Source organism: Rissa tridactyla, chromosome Z (assembly GCF_028500815.1).
Source record: "Rissa tridactyla isolate bRisTri1 chromosome Z, bRisTri1.patW.cur.20221130, whole genome shotgun sequence".
NCBI classification, from domain to species: domain Eukaryota; kingdom Metazoa; phylum Chordata; class Aves; order Charadriiformes; family Laridae; genus Rissa; species Rissa tridactyla.
Genome location: NC_071497.1, coordinates 63,404,637 through 63,427,847, shown reverse-complemented (window position 1 = coordinate 63,427,847; position 23,211 = coordinate 63,404,637). Strand labels below are relative to the sequence as shown.

The 23,211-nt window shown below is 40.6% G+C and overlaps 1 protein-coding gene across 1 annotated transcript in view; it reads right to left on the bottom strand.

Moving 5' to 3' along the window:
- Positions 1–18,946, bottom strand: part of LOC128902983 (interleukin-31 receptor subunit alpha-like) — a 39,864-nt gene extending 20,918 nt beyond the window's left edge. Inside the window, exons 1-7 of the mRNA XM_054186789.1 lie at positions 18,508–18,946; positions 11,792–11,908; positions 9,248–9,295; positions 9,003–9,053; positions 5,188–5,299; positions 2,446–2,612; positions 1,220–1,359 (exon numbers count right to left, since the gene is read on the bottom strand). Coding sequence (XP_054042764.1) covers positions 1,220–1,359; positions 2,446–2,612; positions 5,188–5,299; positions 9,003–9,053; positions 9,248–9,290 — 513 coding nt within the window. The 5' untranslated portion in view covers positions 9,291–9,295; positions 11,792–11,908; positions 18,508–18,946. The remainder of the gene's footprint in view (positions 1–1,219; positions 1,360–2,445; positions 2,613–5,187; positions 5,300–9,002; positions 9,054–9,247; positions 9,296–11,791; positions 11,909–18,507) is intronic.
- Positions 18,947–23,211: the final 4,265 nt, after the last annotated feature.

The window sequence follows — 23,211 nt, the reverse complement described above, 5'->3', positions numbered from 1 at the left end:
CTGTTCTTCCACATGCTGCATACCAGACTGCCTGGACATGGCTATCTATCTATTGCACCATCAGGTGGAGTATGCCTGGGCACCTGGCTGTCCTAAAATGGTCTAGGACTTGTATGTCAATGAACAAGGGGACACTTCCAAGACTTCCATATTCTTTGTACCAAGATGAAACCTTTCTTACATGGGCCTCTTGTAGTATTCCTTCTGAAGTGGCTAAATAATGTGGCAGCCAGATACAAGAGAAATGAGAAAAATATCACAGGTCTTCTGATACAAAGGGAAGAACATAGGAGATTCTGGTGGTACAAAAGAAGTGAAGAGACTCCTAGGAGAGCAGAGATGCCCAAGAAGTGGGAGCAGTTGCTTTTTAGACAGTCGTCTTCTTGGGGTTCTGTTCTACCTGATAAACCTCTATTCTTACCCAACTGCAGATAGCAGAGCTTGAAAACCAGACAATTTCAGGGACTGGGTGATAAAAATCACACATGTGCATGCTGCTGGCAAAGCCTTTGCGTGATATGCTGGTTGGCAAGGGGCAGGATGAGCAGCCATTGCTGCTGCAGGCAGATCTTACTGAAATTGTGACTGAATTTCTGCCTCTTTCTTAGTCCCTTTAGTTTTCGGTACTGCCCTCTTGCTGCACCATAGTCTCGCTGTTGCACAGCCAAAAATGCATCTGCAACTGATCTTGCATCACAGAGAAGTTATTTCCCTTCTTGTCCAAGAAGGAAATCTGCAAAACTGATGCATAATAAGTGTGTAAGGTATGAATTTTTACCTTAAGAAACACAGCAACCTGATCTCTAATCACTTCAAAATTCTAATGATAGCAGCAAAACAGAGCAATATTGCCCATCGCTTAAAGTGTAATCAGGATTTGAGTTTGTATGGCATTTTTGATATCCTCTTCAGCTTTTGCATCGCCGATGGTTGTAGTGTCTCATTGGCGGATTAAAGAACAAGCTGACATGCTGTTCTGCTTTTTTGGTGTATAAAACTATTAATCATTCTTTCCCAAACAGCTTCAGATCTGCTAGAACAAGACTAAGAGGCCTTTGTGAGATTTGCCTGCAAACTGCATGCTGTGCCTCCTCGCTATCCACGTCGTGCGTGCTCTTCCGTAGCATCCTGTTGATGTCCTGCCGTACGTGCTACGTACTGCTGAGCTGATAGTAAGGCACCTCATGTTCTCAAGTGATTGTCATCTGGAAGTACTTACCAGCGTCCACCGAGTGGATTCTGTGAGCGCCTCTCTGTATCTCAGCTCATATAGTGTGGGAGTTGCAGGCAGGTCCCACTTTATTATCAATTGGTTTGTGATCTGATGAGCATTTATGTTAGATGGTGTTAAGCACTTCCCTAAAATGGGGAACATGCAGCTGTTATAAATGCAAGAGAAGCAGGAAAGCTTTGGTAATTATGTCTGTCAGGTGTGGTTTATGAAAAACGAAAGTCTTGGCACAGAATACTGAACACTGAAGGACTTCAGAAAGACTGGAAATAAATAATTGCCTAATCCTTATGGTATCAACAAAATAGGGTTGTTCCTCTCGCCTTTCTTTTGTGAGTGCTTCTACTGATTTCGGGAAGACTCTTTTTTATAAGCAGGTGCTATTCTGAGTGAGTCTGGAAAGCAAAATCAAAACGTCAAGAGTGCCTATAATCATGAATTGCATAAAAAATTTCCAGAACATCCTCCAATTTCAGCAACTGTCTCTAACTATATAATTGTAAGTGCAAATAGATTTTTTTCTTTCCCTCCAATAAACACAAGGTGGTCAAAAGCCTCTGAAGGAGGTCATAGTGATAATTTGCGTTGTGCTGGTAGTGCCCCCCAGCAGTGAGAAGCACTGTTTTATCTTGGACCATGGTTACTCTGAGAAGGTGAAGTTTTGGGAAGCTCATAAAGTTATCTCTGTGATCAGATAGTGTACAGAACATTTAAATAAACATCTAAAGGTCATAGTTAATAGGACTTCTTTTTTTATATCTCCCCTGCGGCACGGTGTAATGGGTGAGCGGCCTTTGAAAAGAACTGAAATTCGAAAAGGTAGCTCAAAACGCTAACGCTGTGTAACAAGGATTCCTTAAATGCATGGTAGAGTCAGCCTGCTCTTTGTATGCTAATAAAGTTCAGAAAACCATCAAAGAGAGCACAGGAAGCTGGTTAAATACTGTCCACAAATATCCCTATACATTTTTCTGCATTTGGCTATTTTATAGTCTAGCAAACGATTTAAAGTAAAACCCTTCTCCCATAAAGACTTCCACTATTGACTTCAGTAAAGATTTCATCCAAGGATGCCAAACTGCAGCTTAGCTCTCTGAATCAGTGAAAATAACAAGTGTATCTTGGGAGTTACAATGTTGGAAATAATCTTTAAGAAAATGCCACCACAACTTCAGACGGGCATTGCAGTAACACAAATCGTGAAGACGCCGTACCTGCTTTGCTCGGTACAACTGAGATCATCTTTCCTTTCACGCAACTGTCATGGGCGTAATTCACTGCTATCCAAATACATACAGATCGCTCCATGAAGAGGTTCTTTCGTTCTATTGTGATGGAAGATGATGATGTGTTTTGTTGAAAAAGTTTTGGTATTCTGTACCTTTGAAGAAAAGGAAGCAGAATGAAAACCAAACATTTTATTGGATTATAGTTACTCTTTCTTCCCTCTGGCCCAGAAAGCATCATTGCAGCAATTGATAGTTTTCCAGGTTCCCATATACAAAATTCAGCATCTTCAAATCTTGAAGGTCAGGCCTGAGCTGCTTGAAACAGCAAGTGTAATTCCAGTACCCTGGTAACTCTAGCAAATTTAAATATGCAAATCCTTGTTATGTGGTGGAGAACTGTTAAATTCCTTAAACTTGGAAGGCACAGCATAATACAAGACAAAATCCATATGGCCTTCTTTTATACTTTCAGTGGGACATGAAAAGCATTTAGAAGACACAAAATTTGATTAAAAACGACTTCAGAAAATCTACGTGTCAACTACCATAGAGGTGCCTTTTTGGATTCCTTTTGAACAGAAAATTTCCCAGTTACCTGAATCTAAATTACCGCAAATGTATGAAAAAACCTCTTAGGAGCTATATGCCTGTTTTCTGCTCTAGGTGAACCTGCTTTGGCAGGGGCTTGGACTAGATGATCTCCGAAGGTCCCTCCCAACCCCTACAATTCTGTGATTCTAACTTTTGTTCCTGCAAAGTATCAGGGTTTGACCGAGATCTTTAAATGCCATCTCAGTCCTCAGCCCTGTAGACTTCTCCTGGTATACCTAATGAACACAGCACAGAGCGCCCAAGAGGTTTAAGGCATTAAATAGGAGGCTGTTCCTGCTCTGCCTAGGCTTTTTTGCCCATCTCTCTCTCATTTACTCTCTGCCACACACAGGACCTTTTTTCAAGGTTAAAGCTGTGCCACTTCAATGTTCTTAAAGAAATGGGCTGGCATACTAATTGCCTACCTACATATTTCAAGTATTAAATGTGCTGATCTTGATACAATATTTAATACCTGAATAAAACCACTTGAAGTTTCCCCTGTCTTCTGCTTCAGACTAGTTGTAAATCTACCATTAATATTTTAAAGCATGACTTCAAATGCTTGGTTGGAACTCCTCTGTGGGAGTGTTTTTCTTTAATCCTTTTCTTCCTGACAACTAAATCATAAGGAGTAAGCATAAGGAATAATTCCAATGTCAAACTGATGTTACTTGCAGAAAGGGGTGATGTCCTCTTCTAGACAAGCAAGACTTTCAAACATTTTTTGTTTTTCTTTTAACCCAGTAAAAAAGGAATAAGAAAATTCTTTAAGACTACTAGGTTGAAGGCTAGAAGACTGAGGTTCAAGTCCTGTCTCTGGCTTAGGAAAATCAACATCTCCATGAGATGATTGTGTCCCTCCTTCCTCACTCACCTGCTCTTTCATTCTTTTTTCTGCCTTCTCTGTTCATAACATCAGCCACACAGCCTAGGAAGAGCAGCCTGATTTTGGCTGAGGACCCTAAGAGCGACTGCCTTACTAACACTTCAGCTGATAGCACCTCTACAGAAGCAGAGCCATTTCATGGGTCCTTCTCCCCTTCCAACAAACTGGGGCTCCTGGGGGGCCAAGAGGCAACAGAGCAAATGCAGTGGGGTTTGGTGCAATACGGGGGGAGTAACCTCAGCCCTGCGATGGTCGCTTTGCTCCTCTGCAACGTGCAGATCACCCTGGGGAATTTCCCAGTGTAGTGACGTTTCCTTAGCTTCAGGAGGTGCTCCTAACCACAACCCTTTTTTAATGCAGAGTGGTGGGTTGTGTGGCAAAATAATCAGCAATGACTATCAGAATTTGCCAACGGCGTACAGTGTTGTACCCTGTGTACCCCATGATATGATCTCATGGCACAGATCACATCTTCTGATCTCACTTCTCTCCTTCTAAACATACCCTTAATCTCATGGGAGATCCCAAGTATGCAGATATAAAATGAGGAAAATCCATTTTGTAATGCAGTTGCTGAGACAGAAATCTGCTTAACTTATTCTTTTTTGACAAAACAATCATGCTTCCATCTGCCTATATACATTTTACCTGGCTTTTTTGTTTTAGCTTTCGCAAAAAATGTACAACTGACAATATCCATATTTTAAGGCAATCAGTTTAAGATTAACCCTGTAAGTCATTCCATCTATTAAACAAATCTCTATAATTTCCATCTATTAAACAAATACTTGATAATTCAAAATTGCAAGAAAATACTTAAAAATCTATTTTTCTTATGTGCCACATCTGACATAGCATGACCTAATACATATTGTATAATAAAAACCAGCTTAGTGTCTGTTTTCTTGTCTGTTGGTGTTATTTTTATTATTATTTTTTTGCTTTGAATGCATTGGTGTTGAATATTCAATGCAAGTCAATAGATGCAAATAAAAGTAATTGATTAAGGTGATCTTTAGCAGTAGTGTTTCAAACAGCGTGTTGGAGGCATGGAAAGATCTATAATGACTCTTACCAAGCTCTTACCAAATCAATAGGTATTGATGAGGTGTGAAGGAAGATTTTGACCAGTATTGTGTAACAATCTACAATATCATGAAATATGTTGGAGCAAAACCCTGGCAGGCAGGAATCATGCCAAACAGCAATGACAGCTTTTCGTTTTCTGAAATGCCTGTTAGACTTACCATTTTAAGAATACAGTATAATTAATCATATTCGGAGCACTGGGTGCTGGCAGCCAGGTGCAAGTTAGATCCTCATTTAATTCTTTGTAGCATGCCAATTCATTGTCCCAGTCTGCAAGATAAAAACATGTGGACTGGAAAAGACCCATCACAGGCAACAATTTACCATTAACAGGTGTGAGGCGACAATGAGAAGCAAAACCAAATACAAAACAGGCCATACCCTCTGTGCAACAAAACGAGGACTAGCTGTGTGAGTCCTTATGCCACGTTTACTCTCAAGGCAAGTAGTTCACTAATGTTTAGCACAAGGGACAGAGAGATTTAGAAAATTAAACCTTATCAGTACTAATGTTTCCCTGTAAAAGCTAGTTTTCCCACATGAAGGTAGAAAAGAGTAATTCTTCTTGTGTTTTATGATGCTATTACCAGCTGTTATGTATCCCAGAAGACAGTGCTGAAATGCTTGCGTTGGTGTTTCCTACAGCTTTGATATCATTACACCTTTGAACCATGTTTCTCTCCTGTAATAGAGACATCTTGCTTGCTGCTTGCCTCTGTACTTATTTAAAGCTTAAGTTTATTTATTTTCAATTCTGAATGAAATATCTTTTATACTTCTGGAAACACTCCTGCATTCTTTGGCACAAAAATTGCAGAAACAAACTGCATATATTCAAGGAAGCATTACTAGCTTTTGGCCATCTGCTTTGAGGAAAGCTATTGCAAGGTAATCTCCTTAAAGCAGGTGACAAAATTACTGTGGACCTCTGCCCTGAGAGACCTTAGATTTTTATTTCCCAGCTTTGTTCTGGTTTCACACTGTTCCCATCTGACAGACAGTGCCTGTCTTGCCACTGTGTTTCTGGAAGTGCTCAGTTGTTTGCTGAAATCTCTGCAAAACATTGGCTTCTGGTGGCCGGGGAGCAAGCCCCTTCCCTGGGGGAGCTGCTGTGACTTGGGAACCCTGGAGAACCAGGAGCATCTGCCCTGCACGGGAAGAAGGCACTGTTCACCCGCAGGGTTGTAAACCAGAGTTGTCAACAGCTCTGCCTGGGATATCAACTGTTAAACGCAAACGTATAGGCATTTTGGAAAATATAGGCCAGAACTGACTGCGCACAACCTTGTGAAACATCTTAGAAATGAATGCTTTGAAACTAAGTTGCATAAAAAATGGAGAGAGGCACTGCATTTTAGTGAGTAACACCAGGCCCGATGTGATGTTTCCATGATTTACAACTGGCAAGAATTACTGTGGAGTTTCTTGCGAAGCTTTATACACTGCAGCGTGGGGCTAATTATCAACACAACTGATTGACTACATTCCAGAATTACTCCACAACCATTAGTTGTCTCTATCTGTAGTTCAGAACAATACATTATTTCTGGAGAAAAACAATATGTTGCTTATACTACCAGCTTCATAAAGATCACATTATAAAGCAGGAGGAGCATAAGCTTATGTACAAAATGACTTGTGCTTAATTTTTTGAAAGAAAAATAGGAGGTTTTTTTGTTGTTGAACATACATTTTTCAGCTGAAGGGAAGGTAAATACTGATGACATTCTCAAAGGAACTCATTTTTAGTCTCTAGCGGTTAAGCTTATTTCAGTATTTCAAAAGTCTCTTATCAGAAAGGGTAGTGATAAAATATGACTGTTCTCCTTTTGTTTTGTATCTTACTGTTTGAACTATTAGTTCAGAAGAATCAGCCATGATGTCTCAAAGTACCACCCACACTTCTCAAAAAAGACCCAGAAATATTTTTTTTTCTCTCCAGAAAAGTAGATAAGGATCTCAACAGGTACAGGATACTTAAGGTGATAAAAATGAATTTTTCCTGATGAGTAGACTCACATGTTCTTTATATCTACTAGGTTTAATGAGATGCTAGTAGGCCTATCAATCTTGAATAAGAAATGTTTTGCAAGTTGTTAAGTAAATATGTGTATCTCTGGAGTCGGTATTACAACATGGTTATGGTAAAAGATCAGTCCTCCTCTTTTCCTCATTCAGAGCTATTTCTTCCTACAGTCTGAGTTACAGAGTATCCTAGGTATTCTTTTAATCATTCAGATAGCAGCTGTATATTTAAATTAAAAGTTGATTTGGACCAAAAAGTGTGTCAGATGAATATAACTCAAACTTTAATACCCTCGTTCTATGACACTTCCTTTCTCCTACTAAAAGAAATGTGCTTTTCTAATAAAGTTATGCTGCATCAGTTTAGGTGTGTGCAGATTCCTTTTGGGTAGGTGAAGATCAGGTCTTCCTTGTTTTTACAGCAGTGTGAATAAGTATTGAATTCTTTGCTTTCCTAGTCTGACCACCATACCAAATCTTGTCCACTTCACCCATGGACATGGTGCTCTAACAACTGGGGAAAGCAGCAACTGCTCTCACATTCTTCTCTTCTACTCTGAATTAAGCCTCTCACTTACTTTGTTGTTGTTGTTGTTTTAAAGAAACACCTGAAACCAAAACCTTTTCAGAACTGCGGTAACACTTCATGTCAATATGTTTGTAACACTGCTCCTGACACTATTTGAAATAACAGTTCTGGAGAGAGTGATGAGAAGGAAACACTTTCAATCTTGTACTAAATTTCTACTAACATCTTCCCCAAATTTCTTTTAACGGAGATCCAAGTGATGACTACAGTGTTGCAGACCTGTCTCTGTTTATAGAAGAACAGGGGGTTGTATTGCTCCTCATGCTTTCAGTCTTGCAAAAAACCTCCAACTTTCTGTATGAGATGATGGTGTTAGACCAAAGAAAAAATAGTAGATTTTATGCATGGAAATAGTGTATTAGCTCAACTAACACCCCAGTGCACCACCTTGCTGCCAATATACTCAAGTTCTGTGTTACTTTCTCCAGATGAACATAATGAATGTTACACACTGTGGGCGTTTTTTTTACTTGTCCTGTTTGTGGGTATTAGTGTCCACATGCACATTCAATTTTATCCTAGTGCATTTTTGTTTTACTGTACTGCTTCCCCTTAAATATCATGCATATTATGCCCTAGAATAGTGCTAGTACTGTACCATGACTCTGCTCCAAGAGCTATCCAAAGAAACAAAAAAAATTTTCTCTGTTCTAAGGACATCACAACCCAGTTTCTTCTTAAAAAAACCAAACCAACCAAACAAAAAGAGCTTTCTTTTTATTCACTCTGGAACCTTTTGGTTTTCTTCTTGTGTAGTTGCTGTTCTCAGTAGTGGTTTAGTAGAATTTAGCCTGATTGGCTAATAGCAAGGACTAGAAAATTATCCATGGCTGATTTCAAGAAAAATATAGTCCTCCTGATTATCCAGTGCCACCGTGTACACAAAACCCTGACTTCTTGGCTGTGGCTCTTAGCAAGTAAGATATTTCTACAATAAAGTCAGCATGAAGTACATCAGACGACCACCAGCTGCTGTGTAACACCCTCTATTGAAATGTGTTGGACCCGTCCTTTCTTCCATTAGCAGTGATTTATCATTTGAATGTCAAACATAAACAATTGCCACCTATAAACATTGTCTTTTGAAATCGTGGTAGTTTGTCCGGAGACTCTGCCCTAGAGAGGGTTTGTCCACCGCTCGGCGGCCGCCAGGGGGCGCCTGGGCGGGGGAGGGGGGCGGAGCCAGCTGCCGCCACAGGCTCCGCCCCCGCCCTCCCGGCCCCCCCTCCCCCCCAGCTGCCCAACCAAGGGCCCCGCGCCAGCGCTTCCCACCGGCATAATTTCGGCTGGCGGGTTCCCTTCAACAACGGCATTCATCTTTGCCATTAACTAGGCGCTACGTGAGAAATATTCACCCACCTGGGAGCTGCTGGCAAAATGGCGAATCCCATTTTACGCAGTTGCAGGGATCTGGGGAATAAAAAGGAATCGTTAACAAGGCAGCTGTGAAAGAAATGGGAAAAAATTGTTACTGGCTGTCGTTTCTGCTACCCACATAACTTAATTCAGTCATGGTTTTGGTTGTACAATCTTGTCTTTGAGTAATGTTAAGAAGTTTTACTATTTATAAACAGTAGTAAGTTATGCAGCAAATGAAAACTCACCGATTGCAAACAAAAAGATAGCTGCGAGCAGAGAGCTCTTCATCTTTTCTGTAAAGAAACATAATGATTACTATCAACATCACACTGTCTTCGGTCTATTTTTCACACTTCCTCTTCAAACTTCCTATTCATTCCACTACCTACACTGCTACTGGCTGAATGCAACTAATAGGTTTATTAATGGCAGTGTGAGGGACACTTGAGCTCTAAGCTTTTATTGTACTTATGAAATCCTAACAAACTTTCTGAGAAACAGAAACTTTCCCCCTTGGCGTTCGTAAGAAGTCACAATGAGTTCTTAACAGTGTCTGAGATATCAGCAGTGCAAACTCAATTAAGCTTATATGGGTACTTCAAACTCCTTTGAAAATCCTAGCCTAAATGTCGATGTGAATTAGAGATATTGAGATAAATAAAAAGTAAGTCGAGGTGTTTGACTTACTCTAATACAAATGCTTGGATACTGTAGAAATAGTAGCAGCAGTAGACCCTGCCTGTCTCCACTTTCTGAATTCTTCCCCCATTCAACATAATTTCACCACTGCAAAAACACTGTATCTACATTGCTGATACCAACACCAGGAGCCCTAACGTAGACAAAAATCACCATAGCTGTAAATCAGGTGTGACTCTAAACTTCACAACCACTAAATGTCAGAGAACATTTAAAATAACTCCAGGTATAGAAGCCACCAGAGCCACCATAGCTGTTACTGCTAAAGCAGTAAAGGGAAATTTTCAGAAAATTTCACTGTTGTGGGAAATTTCCCTTCTGGGCTTAGATAGCTGCCATCAGAGACTTGATTCAGACCTACAGACCTACCTGGTGATAGGCAAATTATTAACTTATCTTGGCAACCATGGCGTGTTTCAGGTTGAGTATTGAATAGCAAAAAGAAAAAAAAATCAGTTTAAAATTAACTTTTTTAAAAAGAGAGTGTTACAGGCATGCCTCAGACTATAGTAGGAGTGGGTGACTAATGCACCAACGATATCTTATCAGATTTTCTGAAGGGCACAGTCATGAAATACAAGTGAACAAGGAATTCTACTGAGTGTTACAGGGGGTTTCCTAGTGATGAAATCATTTGGGCTTGGGAGTAGACTCAAAAATGCTGAAGGGTGGTAGATACAGTGTGTACATGCAGGTTCAAACCGCCTCTTATCTGAGTGACCCAAAAATCAGCCTTGACAGCGCTTTCCACAAAGAATAGACAAGAGGACAGTGTTGATTTATGAGCAATAAGGAAAAGCTGACAAAGAGAAAATGTAAGAAGTCATAAGTGAGAGAGATTTTGACAGTGGAGGCTGAGGAGTTAGAGACTCAGAATAGCATAAAAGTCAACAGATGGAGAAAACTATATGAACTGTATGTATTGGTTTGATGTGATCAGGATAATTACATTTAAAATAACCTAACCCAAATGAAAACCATGTAAGTAACTCAATGCAAGAGCAGGAAACTGGATTCAGCGTGGGCAGAATTAGGACGAAGCATTCTGGGGAGAAATAAACCCAACAAGGCAAGTCCATATTATCTTTGCTGGAGCTCTAGGTCTCAGTATGAATGTTACTGTCACTTAAAGAAAAAAGCCAACTGTAACAAGTACAGAAAATACATTGCCAGTCAAAATAGCAGAGGAACTAGAATCGTGAAAACTGGAATTTCTCATAGGAATAAAACCCCATTTTTAATTATAGCTCAGCTATCAAGTTGCCATAGTAACGTTTTAATGTATAGCAAAAGCTGAATTACTGTTTTTGAGGTAAATTTTGCATAGAACCACTTTTTCAAATGTTTAATATTTCACCTCTTTCACCACTCTGGACTTGTAGCAGAACTGTAAATGCCTTAGATTTTCCTATTCAAATGAGGATAAATTATGCCATCTTCTATGATATGTTCAAAAGTGAAAAATGACTGGAGGATACCACCAACTTTGCTTCATTTGTGACCTAAATGGTTTCCCACATCTAGGTTTATGCATTATTATAGATGTGGTTTTCTCTGAATGCTTTTGCTTATCACTTGCTTATTTAAGTTCTGCAGCAAAAGACGTGGCAGGCTCTTGGTCTCCCCAGAATAAAATCTTAAAATAAATTGACTCTTCTGTTTAGACTGGATTACATAATGTAAATTAATAGAAAACCCACAGCATGCTTCCCTATTCCCTGCCCCAACTTTATCTGTTAACTGTTGCACTTCAAAGGAAAAATAATCTCTGAAGACAGGCGGGCACAGCAAGGAACATGTGGAGCTCTATCTCTTGTAGCCTTGCACATCACAGGAGGACTGGTCAGACCATGAGCTTGCGAGTACATTTTTTGCAGGTGACCCTTGTGCCCGTGGATGCTGATGAACCAGAGTGGATCTGAAATCTTGTTTGCTCAGAGTCCTAAATATGCCCCAAGACAGCTTGGGTTATGTGGGACCAGCAGCCTCGTTAAAGTGCACTCAGAACCTGGTGGGCAGCTGGAGCAGAAGGTAGACTGCAGAGATATGGCATCAGGAAAGGAAGATTTCATTTCTATTTGAAGTCTTACCTTGTCTGAACTGTAGAGAGTTGAGGTCTTCATTTTCTCCTGGTTGAATTTGTATGTATTTTTGCTAGCTCGCTGTTCCTCTGGTGAAATGTTCCGTTCCAATTGACTACAGTTGATCTGTTTCAGGCATATTGTAGCAAACGCAGTATTGTAGCAAATTCAAATTCAGTTTTGGCCTATTAGTAATACATGCTGAAGTCGTGTATCTTTCCTCTATGGATCTAAAGCAGAGCTACACTATTTTTCAAAAGTTATTTTCATATAACTCTGCTTCCAATAAGCAGACCTCCAGGTCTGTAAAAGATCTGACAGATTCTTACAGTGCTTTTTTTGCCAGAGAAATACATGAGTATCTGAATTCAGTGAGCAGTTGTCACATGGCCTTTGAAAAAAAAAATTAAATAAAAAATCCCACTCAGGCCTCAGCCACACCCCCGGGGGGAAATTTGCTGTGATAGGCAGTCTTCACCACACACTCTTTCGTCCTTTCTGCATTCAAGTTACACCGTGAAGCAGCTTATCATTCAAGCAGTTCTATGCTATCTTAATGAAAATCACAATCTTCACCGTAACACATCGGCTGAGCAGAGACCGTAAAGAAATTTATATAAGACATCTGCCCTGGAGGTTTAAAGATATCCAAGTACAGATGAAACATCAATGTCACTCAATAAACTAGACAGCCAACACAGAGAAGAACCAGAGATTTATATATTTGGGTGAAGATTCTTTTGAAGGAAAAAAAATGCAGGAAACTAAATTGATTTCATTAAGACCAAATGTGGACTAAATTCTGCTTATACTAGACCAGATCTGGAGTCTCACCACTGACAGTGATGTGATGCTAAATCTCCCTAAGTGTAGATGCAGAGTTTTGCCTAGTGTGCCAGCTAGAATATTTGCAAGACTTGAGGCAGTATGATTAGATGAGACAGGCAACGTCCCTTTACTGCAGCACCACAGTTAGTGCTACAGGCTTGTTAGTGGGACAATGGGAGGAAATTCTCCCTGGGGTAGCTCAGAGAGTGGTTTTCCCCCAGTTGTTTGAAAGCAGAGTTCATTAGACACCCGTTGGCCGAGCTGTGTGCAGGACCAGTCTTAAGTGTTGTGATTTGAATTGGAAACAAGATCTTTACCTCTGCTGCATCACTGTTGAGCACATCTTACTTATCAGTTTTACTAAGCTGTAGTGTCTGACTGCTCTGAAAATATAATGTAAGAGTCTGCTTAGATTTGTGTTCATTATGTCTTCCTGTGCAGCCAAGAGAAGAATCAAGGATCATCTTTAACGTTCCCCATCACAGTTAAGACTTTATAAAGGGAATGTAGTGCTTTTAATACACAAGCAGCCAAGCAAGAAAACAAGATTTATTCCTTGCCCTTCTTTTTCTCTTACCCAGAAGAGTAGCATCTGCTACAGGTAGTTATTTTGGGATATGTGGTATGGAAACAAAAAGAATTTGACAAAAGTTTGTCTATGCTCTCCCCATATACACTTGTGGGAGTAAGCTTTACCTTTTTAAAGTTACAGGAAAGGTTGGGGTTTTATTGTTTTATTTTAATGCCTACTTTTTTTATCCCTGAGGCAAGTAGAAGGCAATATAAATATCTGAGTCACCCTTTTTTTCCCCTCTGTTTTTTTTCTTTTTTTTTCTTTTTTTTTTTTTCTTGGGATTGCTTCTGGGCAAAGAAATGCTTTCTACTGAAACACAACTATTATAGAAAGTATGTTTGGAGAAAGCCCAAGAAAGCAGTTTGAAGAAGCTCACTTAGTACAAGGCAGAAGGCGAACTTTTTTAACGTATTGTTCTGTGTTGATGGTATATTATCCTGCCCTTTCCACTTCAGAAACAATGCGTGTATTTATGCTGTTAGCGTAACTATTTTAAAGTCAGCTTTTCTCCATGGTAATGTTTGTCTCAGAATTTTATCCAGCACAACTGGGCTGCCAAGTCATTACCTTTTCTTAATTCATATCTTTTGAAGCTTCTTTTCTGTCTTGGAACAAAGTGATTTAAAAATAGTAATTATGGTTAACTGAGTCATCAGGGTTTGTATACATGCTCACTTGTAGCTTTATTACTCTTGGCCATTTTCTTTTTCCTTCCCCTATTATTACCCAATCTAGGGGAAATATTTTTTTGAGAGATACTTTAATTAGCTTTATCAGAAGTTACTTTAGTCATCTTAAAATAATTCACAAATAGCTCTTTGCCATCCTGTGTAGAACAGAAAGCCAGAAGAGGCTAGATTTGACAAACTGGACTAACGGGGTCATGATTTTCATTATACTCTGTATCTTCCAGAGCTCAGCAATTGGAACAGTTGCCCAGAAGGTGGGATGAGTTAAACTTACTTTGACTGGATGAGAGCTTTGCATATGGGACTAACCACTGCACTTTAAGACATCCTGACATGGCCTGTTTTGAATCTCCCCTTGAAGGTTATTCTGCTTTATATCAATAATAATTCACAAAAATCCCTCAAGCAAGGATTAGTGAGTTACATTCCATGTAAGCATTTTAACCATTAACATAGAGCATGACATTACAGCAAGAGTGGCCAAAGAGTGCCCTGACCCAAAATACCTAGCTATCCTAGTAGTTAGGGTATTCTTCTGACAGCTGAGAAATCCAGATTTCTTGTATGCCTGGATAAGAATACAGATCTGAACCAAATATTTTTGCAACTTTTGTTTTTGATTTGGCTGCCAACAGATCACTCTCACAGCCCTGATTATGGGCCCTTTGGAGAAAAAGCCTGTCTGTCCATAAGCTCTGTGAACTTGTGAATTTCTTGGCTTTTTTATAACACAGTGTGAATATGCACATTCACTCTTAGCCTCCAGATTAGGTTTGCTGCTAGGAACACAGAAGCACCAGGGGTGTCACAGCTGCCTGAAGTTTCTGCCCTGTTATCTAGGGTAACAACTTCTCACGGTCTCTGCTGTGAGCTGAACTGGTTCCATCTTACGAGTAGTGGGGTTTTTTGTCCTAATCCCTCATACTGGAGGCTGTTCCCAAATTTAGCCATTCATGGTGAGACTTTCTTCTAGCTTCTGACTTTATATTTATTCCTGGCTGGATTATTTCTAAGTTTTTGTGCCTACTTTACTCTAAATGTTTTCTTTCACCTCCCATACTGATTATCAGCCTGTGGTTTGCTAGGTTTAAACAAGTCATTCTTTTTTAGCCTGTTATTACATGAAAAATGTTCCATTTTCCCAGTTATCTCATTAGCCTGTCTCTGCACAGTCCTGAGACTTTGCTGCTAATGAAATAGTACCGAAGAAAAACACTTGCTTAGGCTGTTGCTGCTGTTGCCCTTATTTTATCTCCCTTTGTCCTAGGGGTGCTGTCAGGGTGAAGTCTCTTCCAGCTGACCACCAAGGGTCATGCTTTCATTTCTGAGATGGTGAAGCATGGTTCACTGGTCAGCTAAAGGAGCGTGACAGCCTGGGTCTAAACTGGCAGTTGTGGTTTGTTTGGTTTTTTTGTTTTAAAAATTTTATGACATCCCATCACAAAGTAGGCTGATTTGGATGCTAAAGAGTGTAATGGCACCAAGAGGTCATAATCTGGGCTCGTCTCCGAGTGTGTGGCAAGGACCCAGGAAGGAGAGAGGGCTTGCAGGGGCACAGGGCACTTTGTAGCACAAGCATCCTCCACTTGCAAGCCAAGAGCATGGAGCAGCACGATGCACCTCTGTGGTTGCATCCAGTTGCAGAAGGAACCTTAATAAGGCGATGCAGGCATGGTCCTGCCGTTTAACCCACGTACATAAAACGTGTTGTGATTAAAACAATAAGAAATATAATGACAAGGATCTCACGGGATATCTTTGATGAAAAAGAAACATGTCAAGCAAAGCTACTGATGATTCCTTATGACACAGTAGTGGCAAACTGCCCTCTGCAAATTTCCTTCTCCCATTTTGAAGAATGCAAAACCTCCTTAGCTCTCTCTAGTTAAAAAAATTTACTTCAGAAATTTTTGTAGGATTTTCTTCTGTTTTCTGAGGCAAAAAAAGATGAATTTACATCTGTCAAATGGTGACAGCTTTACTTAATGAGTTCTCAGCTTAAAGCAATGTGATAGGGGACATGGGGTGAAAGTGGCTGCATGAGACAGTGGAAGTCTGCCCAATTACCATGGTTGCAAACTCCCTTTTTCCTAAAGGGCGGGGAAGGCCATGGAGGGAGCATGACAGGAAAACAGGAATCATATTAAGAGTGAAATACCATGTCAAAGAGTAAAACTGAACTGAAGAGGGTATAAACAACCCTGAAATTGGGGAAGTTTGGATCTAATCTTTGTGGCTTTTTTCCTCATTTACATAACGAATTGACATCAATGTTTTAGTGCTCAGTTTCCTCCTCAGGTGCTGGCACTTAGCAACAAAACCGTATCGGGTCAATATGTAGAATCCAGTGCTCAGCTGAGAAGGATATGAGACATATGTGAAGGACTGGCCTTCCAGGTTACAGAAAGGGTTGCTTCAAGGTGTGGTGGAACTGCACTCAAGAGAAAATGCTTAATCGTAGTTTGCAATTCCCAGACTTGGAGTGGTGAGCTGGACTACCTGTGGGTCTTTTACTCGATTTTTTGGTTCTTTCTGAATGCTTAGAGGTAGATGAATATAAAACACAAAGTTTAAGCACACGGAAAAGGGATTTTTTTTTCCCTGTAAAACAATGCAAATATTAAAGGATGCAGTTCTCTACTGCGTATGACTGTATACACAGGTAAAGTAAGTGCTGCCGCTCCGGGATAATACATTTTGCAGTGGCTCAGGGAAGGGACAATCCTACTTGAGATATATTTGTTTGAGAAATTTGCTTTGTCTGTGTGGTTATAAGAGGATGTGAAGGCAATCTGATATCCCTATATACCACCCTGTTTTTCAGAAAAGCAGGGCCTCGACAAACAAGGGAGTTGCCTGATAGCTGAGAAAACCAGTTGCTGACCATCAGTTAGTGTCGGGTCATGTAAACAGCCTTGTGGTGTCCTGCCCCACCTAACACAGGAGCTTATGCTGACATGGGAAGGAGACACATCAAGTCTGACTGGTGGACAGCTAGGGATGGTTTATGAAAGCTACCTTGCTTTGCTTCTAAAAGAGAGAAGCTGTGGCCTGTCTTGTTTGACCCAACTTGCTGTGAGCATCACTTCAGTCATAAAAGAAGCTGGAGAACTAATTCCCTGCTTAGCCATAAGTTCAGCTTTCTAGAAGCGAAACAAAGTGAAAAAGCTCTCTCTTACAGGAAGGAACAACACTGCAACAAACAGAGAACATTTTTTATTTAATTTATCCCTTCTGCCTCAGGAACTTCTGAATCACCAGTTTCATGCTTGTTGAAGGCATTTGCAGTCACCCTGTTTGTAAATTAGTCAGTCTGCAACTTAAAATTGGTTGTTTCTGATTCCCATTACTCCCTATGGAAAGCTATTCCAGAACTGTGCATCTCTGAGAGCTATTTGGGAGAAAGCATCTGAGTGTCTAGTGTGTTTTTCCTTTTGGAATAATTTGGAGGCAGAACTATACAGAAATACTACAAATCACTTTTCATTCCTCCTTTCTAGTATTCATTAGAGGAGAATACAATCTTGCAGGACACTGCTATGTTCAGTCTCTTGTCTTTGGAGTCATTGTGGCAATGTCACTCTAGTTCCATGTTTAACGGCAGCTCGGAGGTTAGCAATATTCTCTCAAATGCAACAGACTGTCTATATGATAAAAAGAACTTGATGCAATCATTCCCTTGCACAGCTCAGTAAAGGTCTGGATTTCCTTAATTTTATTATACTACACTACAAGTGGCATCACAAACGCATAGCACAAGAGGCATTCACAGTTCAATAATTTTTACTAGGTGTAATGGACTTTAATGATATCTCTTAGTCAGTAAGCACAGATAGGTAGCGAAATGCAAAATCTAACTTACACCCAATATTTCAAACCAGCTCTTGATGGCTCTCTGTTCACTGTTTTCCTCAGTCCCTCCCAGCCTGTGGTTATCGAGTACCTAGAATTTTCCACTGACTAAGAAATCATTAGCATTAGAACTAAACACGACTCAAGCAATGCCCATGGTCCTGGTGTAAGTCACAGTGAATGGGACAGAGTATTCTCATCTGTGTCTAAAAAGCCATGCTCCAAGCACTGCTCACGGGCTAGTTGTGGAGCCGGGGCTGCTGCTGACAGGCCGAAGGTTGAATAATCACGTGTCTGTCAGCCCTCCCGCAGTGATCCCCCGTTGGGTCGAAAGTAGAAAAACTTGTCCCTCTATCTTCCCCTTCGCTGATTTTTTTCCATACAAAACCTGGCTATGAGTTCTGTGAAGACTTTTAAACTTGGCAGTGCCTCACGCTGACGCAAATCCAGTAATGCCTTTTTTCTTAACTGCGCTTCTGAATCATGAAGAGCAAGAAAAAAATAACACACACATCACAGATCTGAGACTTTGATAAGTTTCTGAGTAGTGTTGTGTAGGCTTTGTACATCAAGTTCTCACTCATGGTACTGGATAAGCTTAGCACAAGAAAAGAAGCAGTTAATAGAGGGAAAAATCCAAGAAAGGTCACGTTTCTTTACATTACTTTCTTACAACTTATTTAAAGGAGAGGGTTTTTTCATTAAAAGTAATTTAAAAAGTGAAAATTATAGGGCAGGCCGGAAGCAATTAATGTGCATCCTGTACTAGTTAATCTGCTCACCTCAAGGAAGTTTATCTTCAGAGATCGAAAGACAAAAGTCAGACTCAGAAATAAGTTCTCTCACGTCACCTTCCATGCTTTAAATTGCAAAACTTGAAAGAGATTCTGATGCTTGTGTTGAAATATCTCTTTAGGGGCTTGTCCTGGTTCCGGCGGGGATAGGGTTAATTTTCCCTGGTATTCCATGCCCTGTGAGCCATGCCCGCCCTGAGCTGCCGGGGGAGGGGGCGGGAAGTCGCCGCTGGGAGCGGGCTGGGGCGTCCCGGGTCCGGCCGGCGAGCGGCGGGGAGCGGCGGTTCCGTGATCGTGTTTGTATATGCCTCTGTCCGTGTTATTGTTGTTGTTTGCTTGTTCCCTTTGCTGTTCTGTTAAACTGCCTTTGTCTCAACCCAGGAGTCTTGCCTTTTCTTCCGATTCTTCCTGTATCGGGAAGGCCCGAGCGAGCGGCGCATGGCTCTTCGTTGCCGTCTGAGGCGAAACCACGACGGGGCTCTGGGGAGTTTGGTGGAGTCAGCATTGTGTTCATGAAAGCAGAGGTACGGGCTGCAAGAGTTGAAATTCACTGTAGCTTCAAATGCGCAAATCATATCAAGAAAGTTTTCCTATTTGTTATTAACAATTGACGAAAGGGAAAAATCTACTGAGCCATTTCTAAGTTACTGACAAAGCCCAGAAATTTGTTGTTTGGGAATGCCTTTTCAGGGAGTACTGCACAATGAAGTTGTGTGATTTCAACTACTATTAGTAAGTAAAGGCACTTGACTCCCACTGCGTGTAACAGGCCATAATTCACAGCACCAGTTATAGGAACCAGCAGTGTTTTGAATTGTCAAGTTATAATTCAGACAACTTCTGATGATCTGAAATTGCTTTATCTGCAGAAGTCTTGTTTGCATACCCCTTATGTCCACATAATACTGTTGGTGTGGACAGAACGTGTAGGTTGAAGAGCTGCTTGACAGTAGTTCTTTTTTGGTAGAAAAAAAATTACATTAAGCTTCTCTTCCCATAACATCTACTAGAAAATCATTTTAAAAATAGAATGAAATCAAACCCTAGACTTTTCTAAGATATACTTCCTTAAATAAAAAACATATTTGCTCTTTCAGTAGAGGTGAATGGTAAATTATTTATATTCACAGAAATATTCCCATTTATAACCAGTACAAAACAAAGAGCATTTGGAAGTTCTTATGAAAAACTTAAAATGAGAGAATGCTCCAGCTGAGAAGTACTTTATGGTCCTGGCACTCTGAAAAATGACAGCCAAGAGCCAGAGTCGAGTGTGGTTTGGAGTAGGGAGCAGGTCACAGAGCCTAGCACAGAGTGCCCTCCTCATCAGCTTTTTATGCTCCTGTCCTGCTTCACTCCCTTCTAAAGAAAGGTTAGGCAAAGCTGGTATAGTTCCACAAAATGTTCTTATGTGTTAACACTTTTCAGTGAAAAAGTACTGTCATAATTTCCTCATCTATTTCTATATCTAAGCCTACTTGTGGTTTATATTTTATAACAATAATAATCACGTAATAATTTACATAATTGAATCTCTCATAAAGGCCATTATGACTGAATTTCCCAGACATGTAGATATTGAATTGTTACAACAGCAAAAACGTAAAACCACTACAGAGACTAACAAAGCCATCAAACCTGAGCTGGAGTTCTGCAGCCAACATGAAATTAGGCTGACATTCTCAAATCTGGCTTCCTGACCCGACACCCAGTCATTATGTAGACAGCTGTGCCGTCACAGCCTTGAAAGACTTATTGCTTCGGAAAATCAGTCCTACAGTCCTATCAAATCATGACACTGCAGAAACCTAAGCTTAAAAAGGTAGGCTTTGCCACCGAAGCCTGCAAAAATTCATCCTGCGTAGGCGTTTAGGTATTTCACACTCAAAAGTAGGTGCTCCATTGATGGTGAATTTTGAGTGGCCCCCTCCACCCATGCCACCCAGCTCAAGAACCTGCTGGAGGGTGAGGGCATGGCCCAGACCAGGCAAACCATGCAGACCTCCTCCACCAGGTGCTGGACAAGGCCTATGGCTGCCTCTTCCCAGACACTTTTTTGGCAACCTGTGGTGTGTGTTGGCAACACCTTGGCAACACCTTGGCAACCCAAGGATGCCAAGCCACGGACTCTCTGCCTGGCCAGGCTATGGGTGTCCTGTATTCCACCCAACTGCCCACACCCCAGTGAGGGGCTTAGATTTTGTGTTTATTTCCTCACAGTGACACCTGCTGGAAAAGGACCTTCATTTAGGCAGGGCAGGTGTCTTTTTAGCATAAATTAAACATTAACTGAACGTCGGAAACAGGACATTATGTGTGGCAAAGATCATAGAAAAGACTAGTGCAAGTTAAAAATATCAGAAGACTATTAAAAAACTTTCTGAGAACCACCGCAACCTCATAAAACAGCCTGCTGCATATTCCTAAAGACACGTTATGATTGATGGCAGTTTCACACCCAAAGTCTGTTACCACTTGGGTCCCAGACCAAACCTCAGAGGAATGCGCTGTGTTTCTCTGCACAGTGATTTCCGAGGATGCTGCAGTCCCCTTCCAGACATCTGTGGGGGTCTGATCCATGGATCAAACAACCATTTCTCTCCCATTCCCGTATTTTATGGAACTGTTCTTTCATTTGTAAAGTGTGTTTTTCTTACTGACATCCTTGTGGACTCTCTCAGCTTCCTGTAGGATTCAGAAAGCAGAAGGAAGGTAGGGAGGAAATCTGCCACAGGGCATTCAGAGGAGCTATTGCTCTAACACAGGCGTCTAACGTTTAATAAATTTGGACTGTACGGACTTTTCCTACTCAAGAAAATACCACTAGGTGTCACTAAATGCTAGGGATTATCAGTACTCAGGGTCTCAGAATGTACCTGAAAGGGGTAACACCATTTCACAGATACACACACACACATATGGCTTTTCGCAATGACCATAGTGTGAGGTCATTTTAGCTTTTATCAAGATTTGCTTTTGTTTTGGGAAAGGCCTCTGGCTTCCAAGTGATACACATAAACACTCAGCTTTCTAATTTTGATGGAAACAGCTTATTTTATGTACGACGTGGGTGAAATAATCTTGGTCTGTAGAAGCTGTTAAATTACACGTGTTTGCATTTGAGAGGAGCTACTTTAGTCTCAGGATTAAAATAACGGTGGCATTTCACACATAGTTTTCCTGACGATTGTATTCATATAGGCTGCACTCAGTGGAACTCTCCTCATCATCTCAAATAGATACAGTAAATTCTTCCCCAACTGTATTTGCTTTTAGAATATTTTTATGCGTGCACATTCAGCCCACATACGAGTGTTAGAACTGAAGCTGGCAATGTAGTTTCAACTTCAGCTTTGTCCAACCCTCCTTTAATTTGTAGAGCAAGCATCACATGGACCATTTTTTTCCTAAGCGTGGTTTCTGTCTCAGACTGAGTCGTCTTTTCCTTTGTGGGCCTGGAGGGCACAGAGAAGAAGAAGAAGGGTTTAAGTACAGTGGTTGAGATGATTTTGAGAGGTGGATCAGAGGTCTTCCAGCAACCTCTTAAAGCAAACTCTGCTCCTTTCCCTGCCCCAGTGCCTGGTCTTTCTTCATAAAGGAAGGAAGAAGGGTCAGGATGTAATCATGCACACCCAGAGAGCAGGACTAAGGGTTGTTCTGCACCACAGCACGGACACAGCCGCAGAGTCTGTGGCTACCTCTGCCTCTAGCATCTGCAAATTGTCTTAAGTAACAGGAGCCTGTGCTGGAGCTACTGATGCTGGGCTCTGACCCCTGGCCTCAGGCGTATCTCCCTGAGGCACAGCTTCCTTTAACTGTCAGTGCTGAGGACCTCCTGGGAAAACCCCTGAAGATATTTGTATTTCCTCAGTGGAATATTTGGCACCAAAGGCAGGATGGAAGTGTATACTGGAGAAGGAAATAACAAAGTGAATACTGAATTACCATTCTTTCTACTGAAGGAACAGAAGCTCTGCAGAATAAAAAGTAGCATTTGTGCCTACTGGTAATGACTGCTTCCTAATGCATGCAAGGAAACTGTGCTGAGACTATCTACTCAAGTTTTGTTCTTTATCACATGATAGAAACATTCTCTGAATTTTTCCATTGCCAAATGTACACTGCTTTTAATAGTTCTTTGAATATGTATTCAGTTCAACCTCTCCTCCTCTGAGGAAAAAAGCCTCCTCCCATTCTAGCACCCCAGGTTTTATAATTACAATTTTCACTGACAGGGAATAATAATAATAAGTTTCTCATTGCTCTGATTGTTTAGCTTGACTGTACTTCTCTTCCCTACTCAGACAAGCTGTTGCTAATTCTGTTCTTCAATGTAGTCTTCTCATGCACAGGGCAGTAAACTTCTCTCTGTCACAGATTTTTCCACATAGGAAATGAAGATGACCTTTTCTTATGTACCTCACGAGAATGTTTTAAGGTTTAATACAGCATGTTTGCAGAACTTATTGAAGATGAAAAGCAATATGTAATAAACATTACTTTATACTACTTTGATCATAAAAAGCGCATTATTGTTTTTCCTCATCTCTCAAACAAGCAGCAACCCTGTCCTTTCCTAGGCATGCATAAAAAACCTATCTATAAAACAGAAAGAAAAATAATTATAAGATAAAGAAGGTAAAGAATTATAAATAAACAAATACAGAAGTAATTTATTTTAAAATGACAATT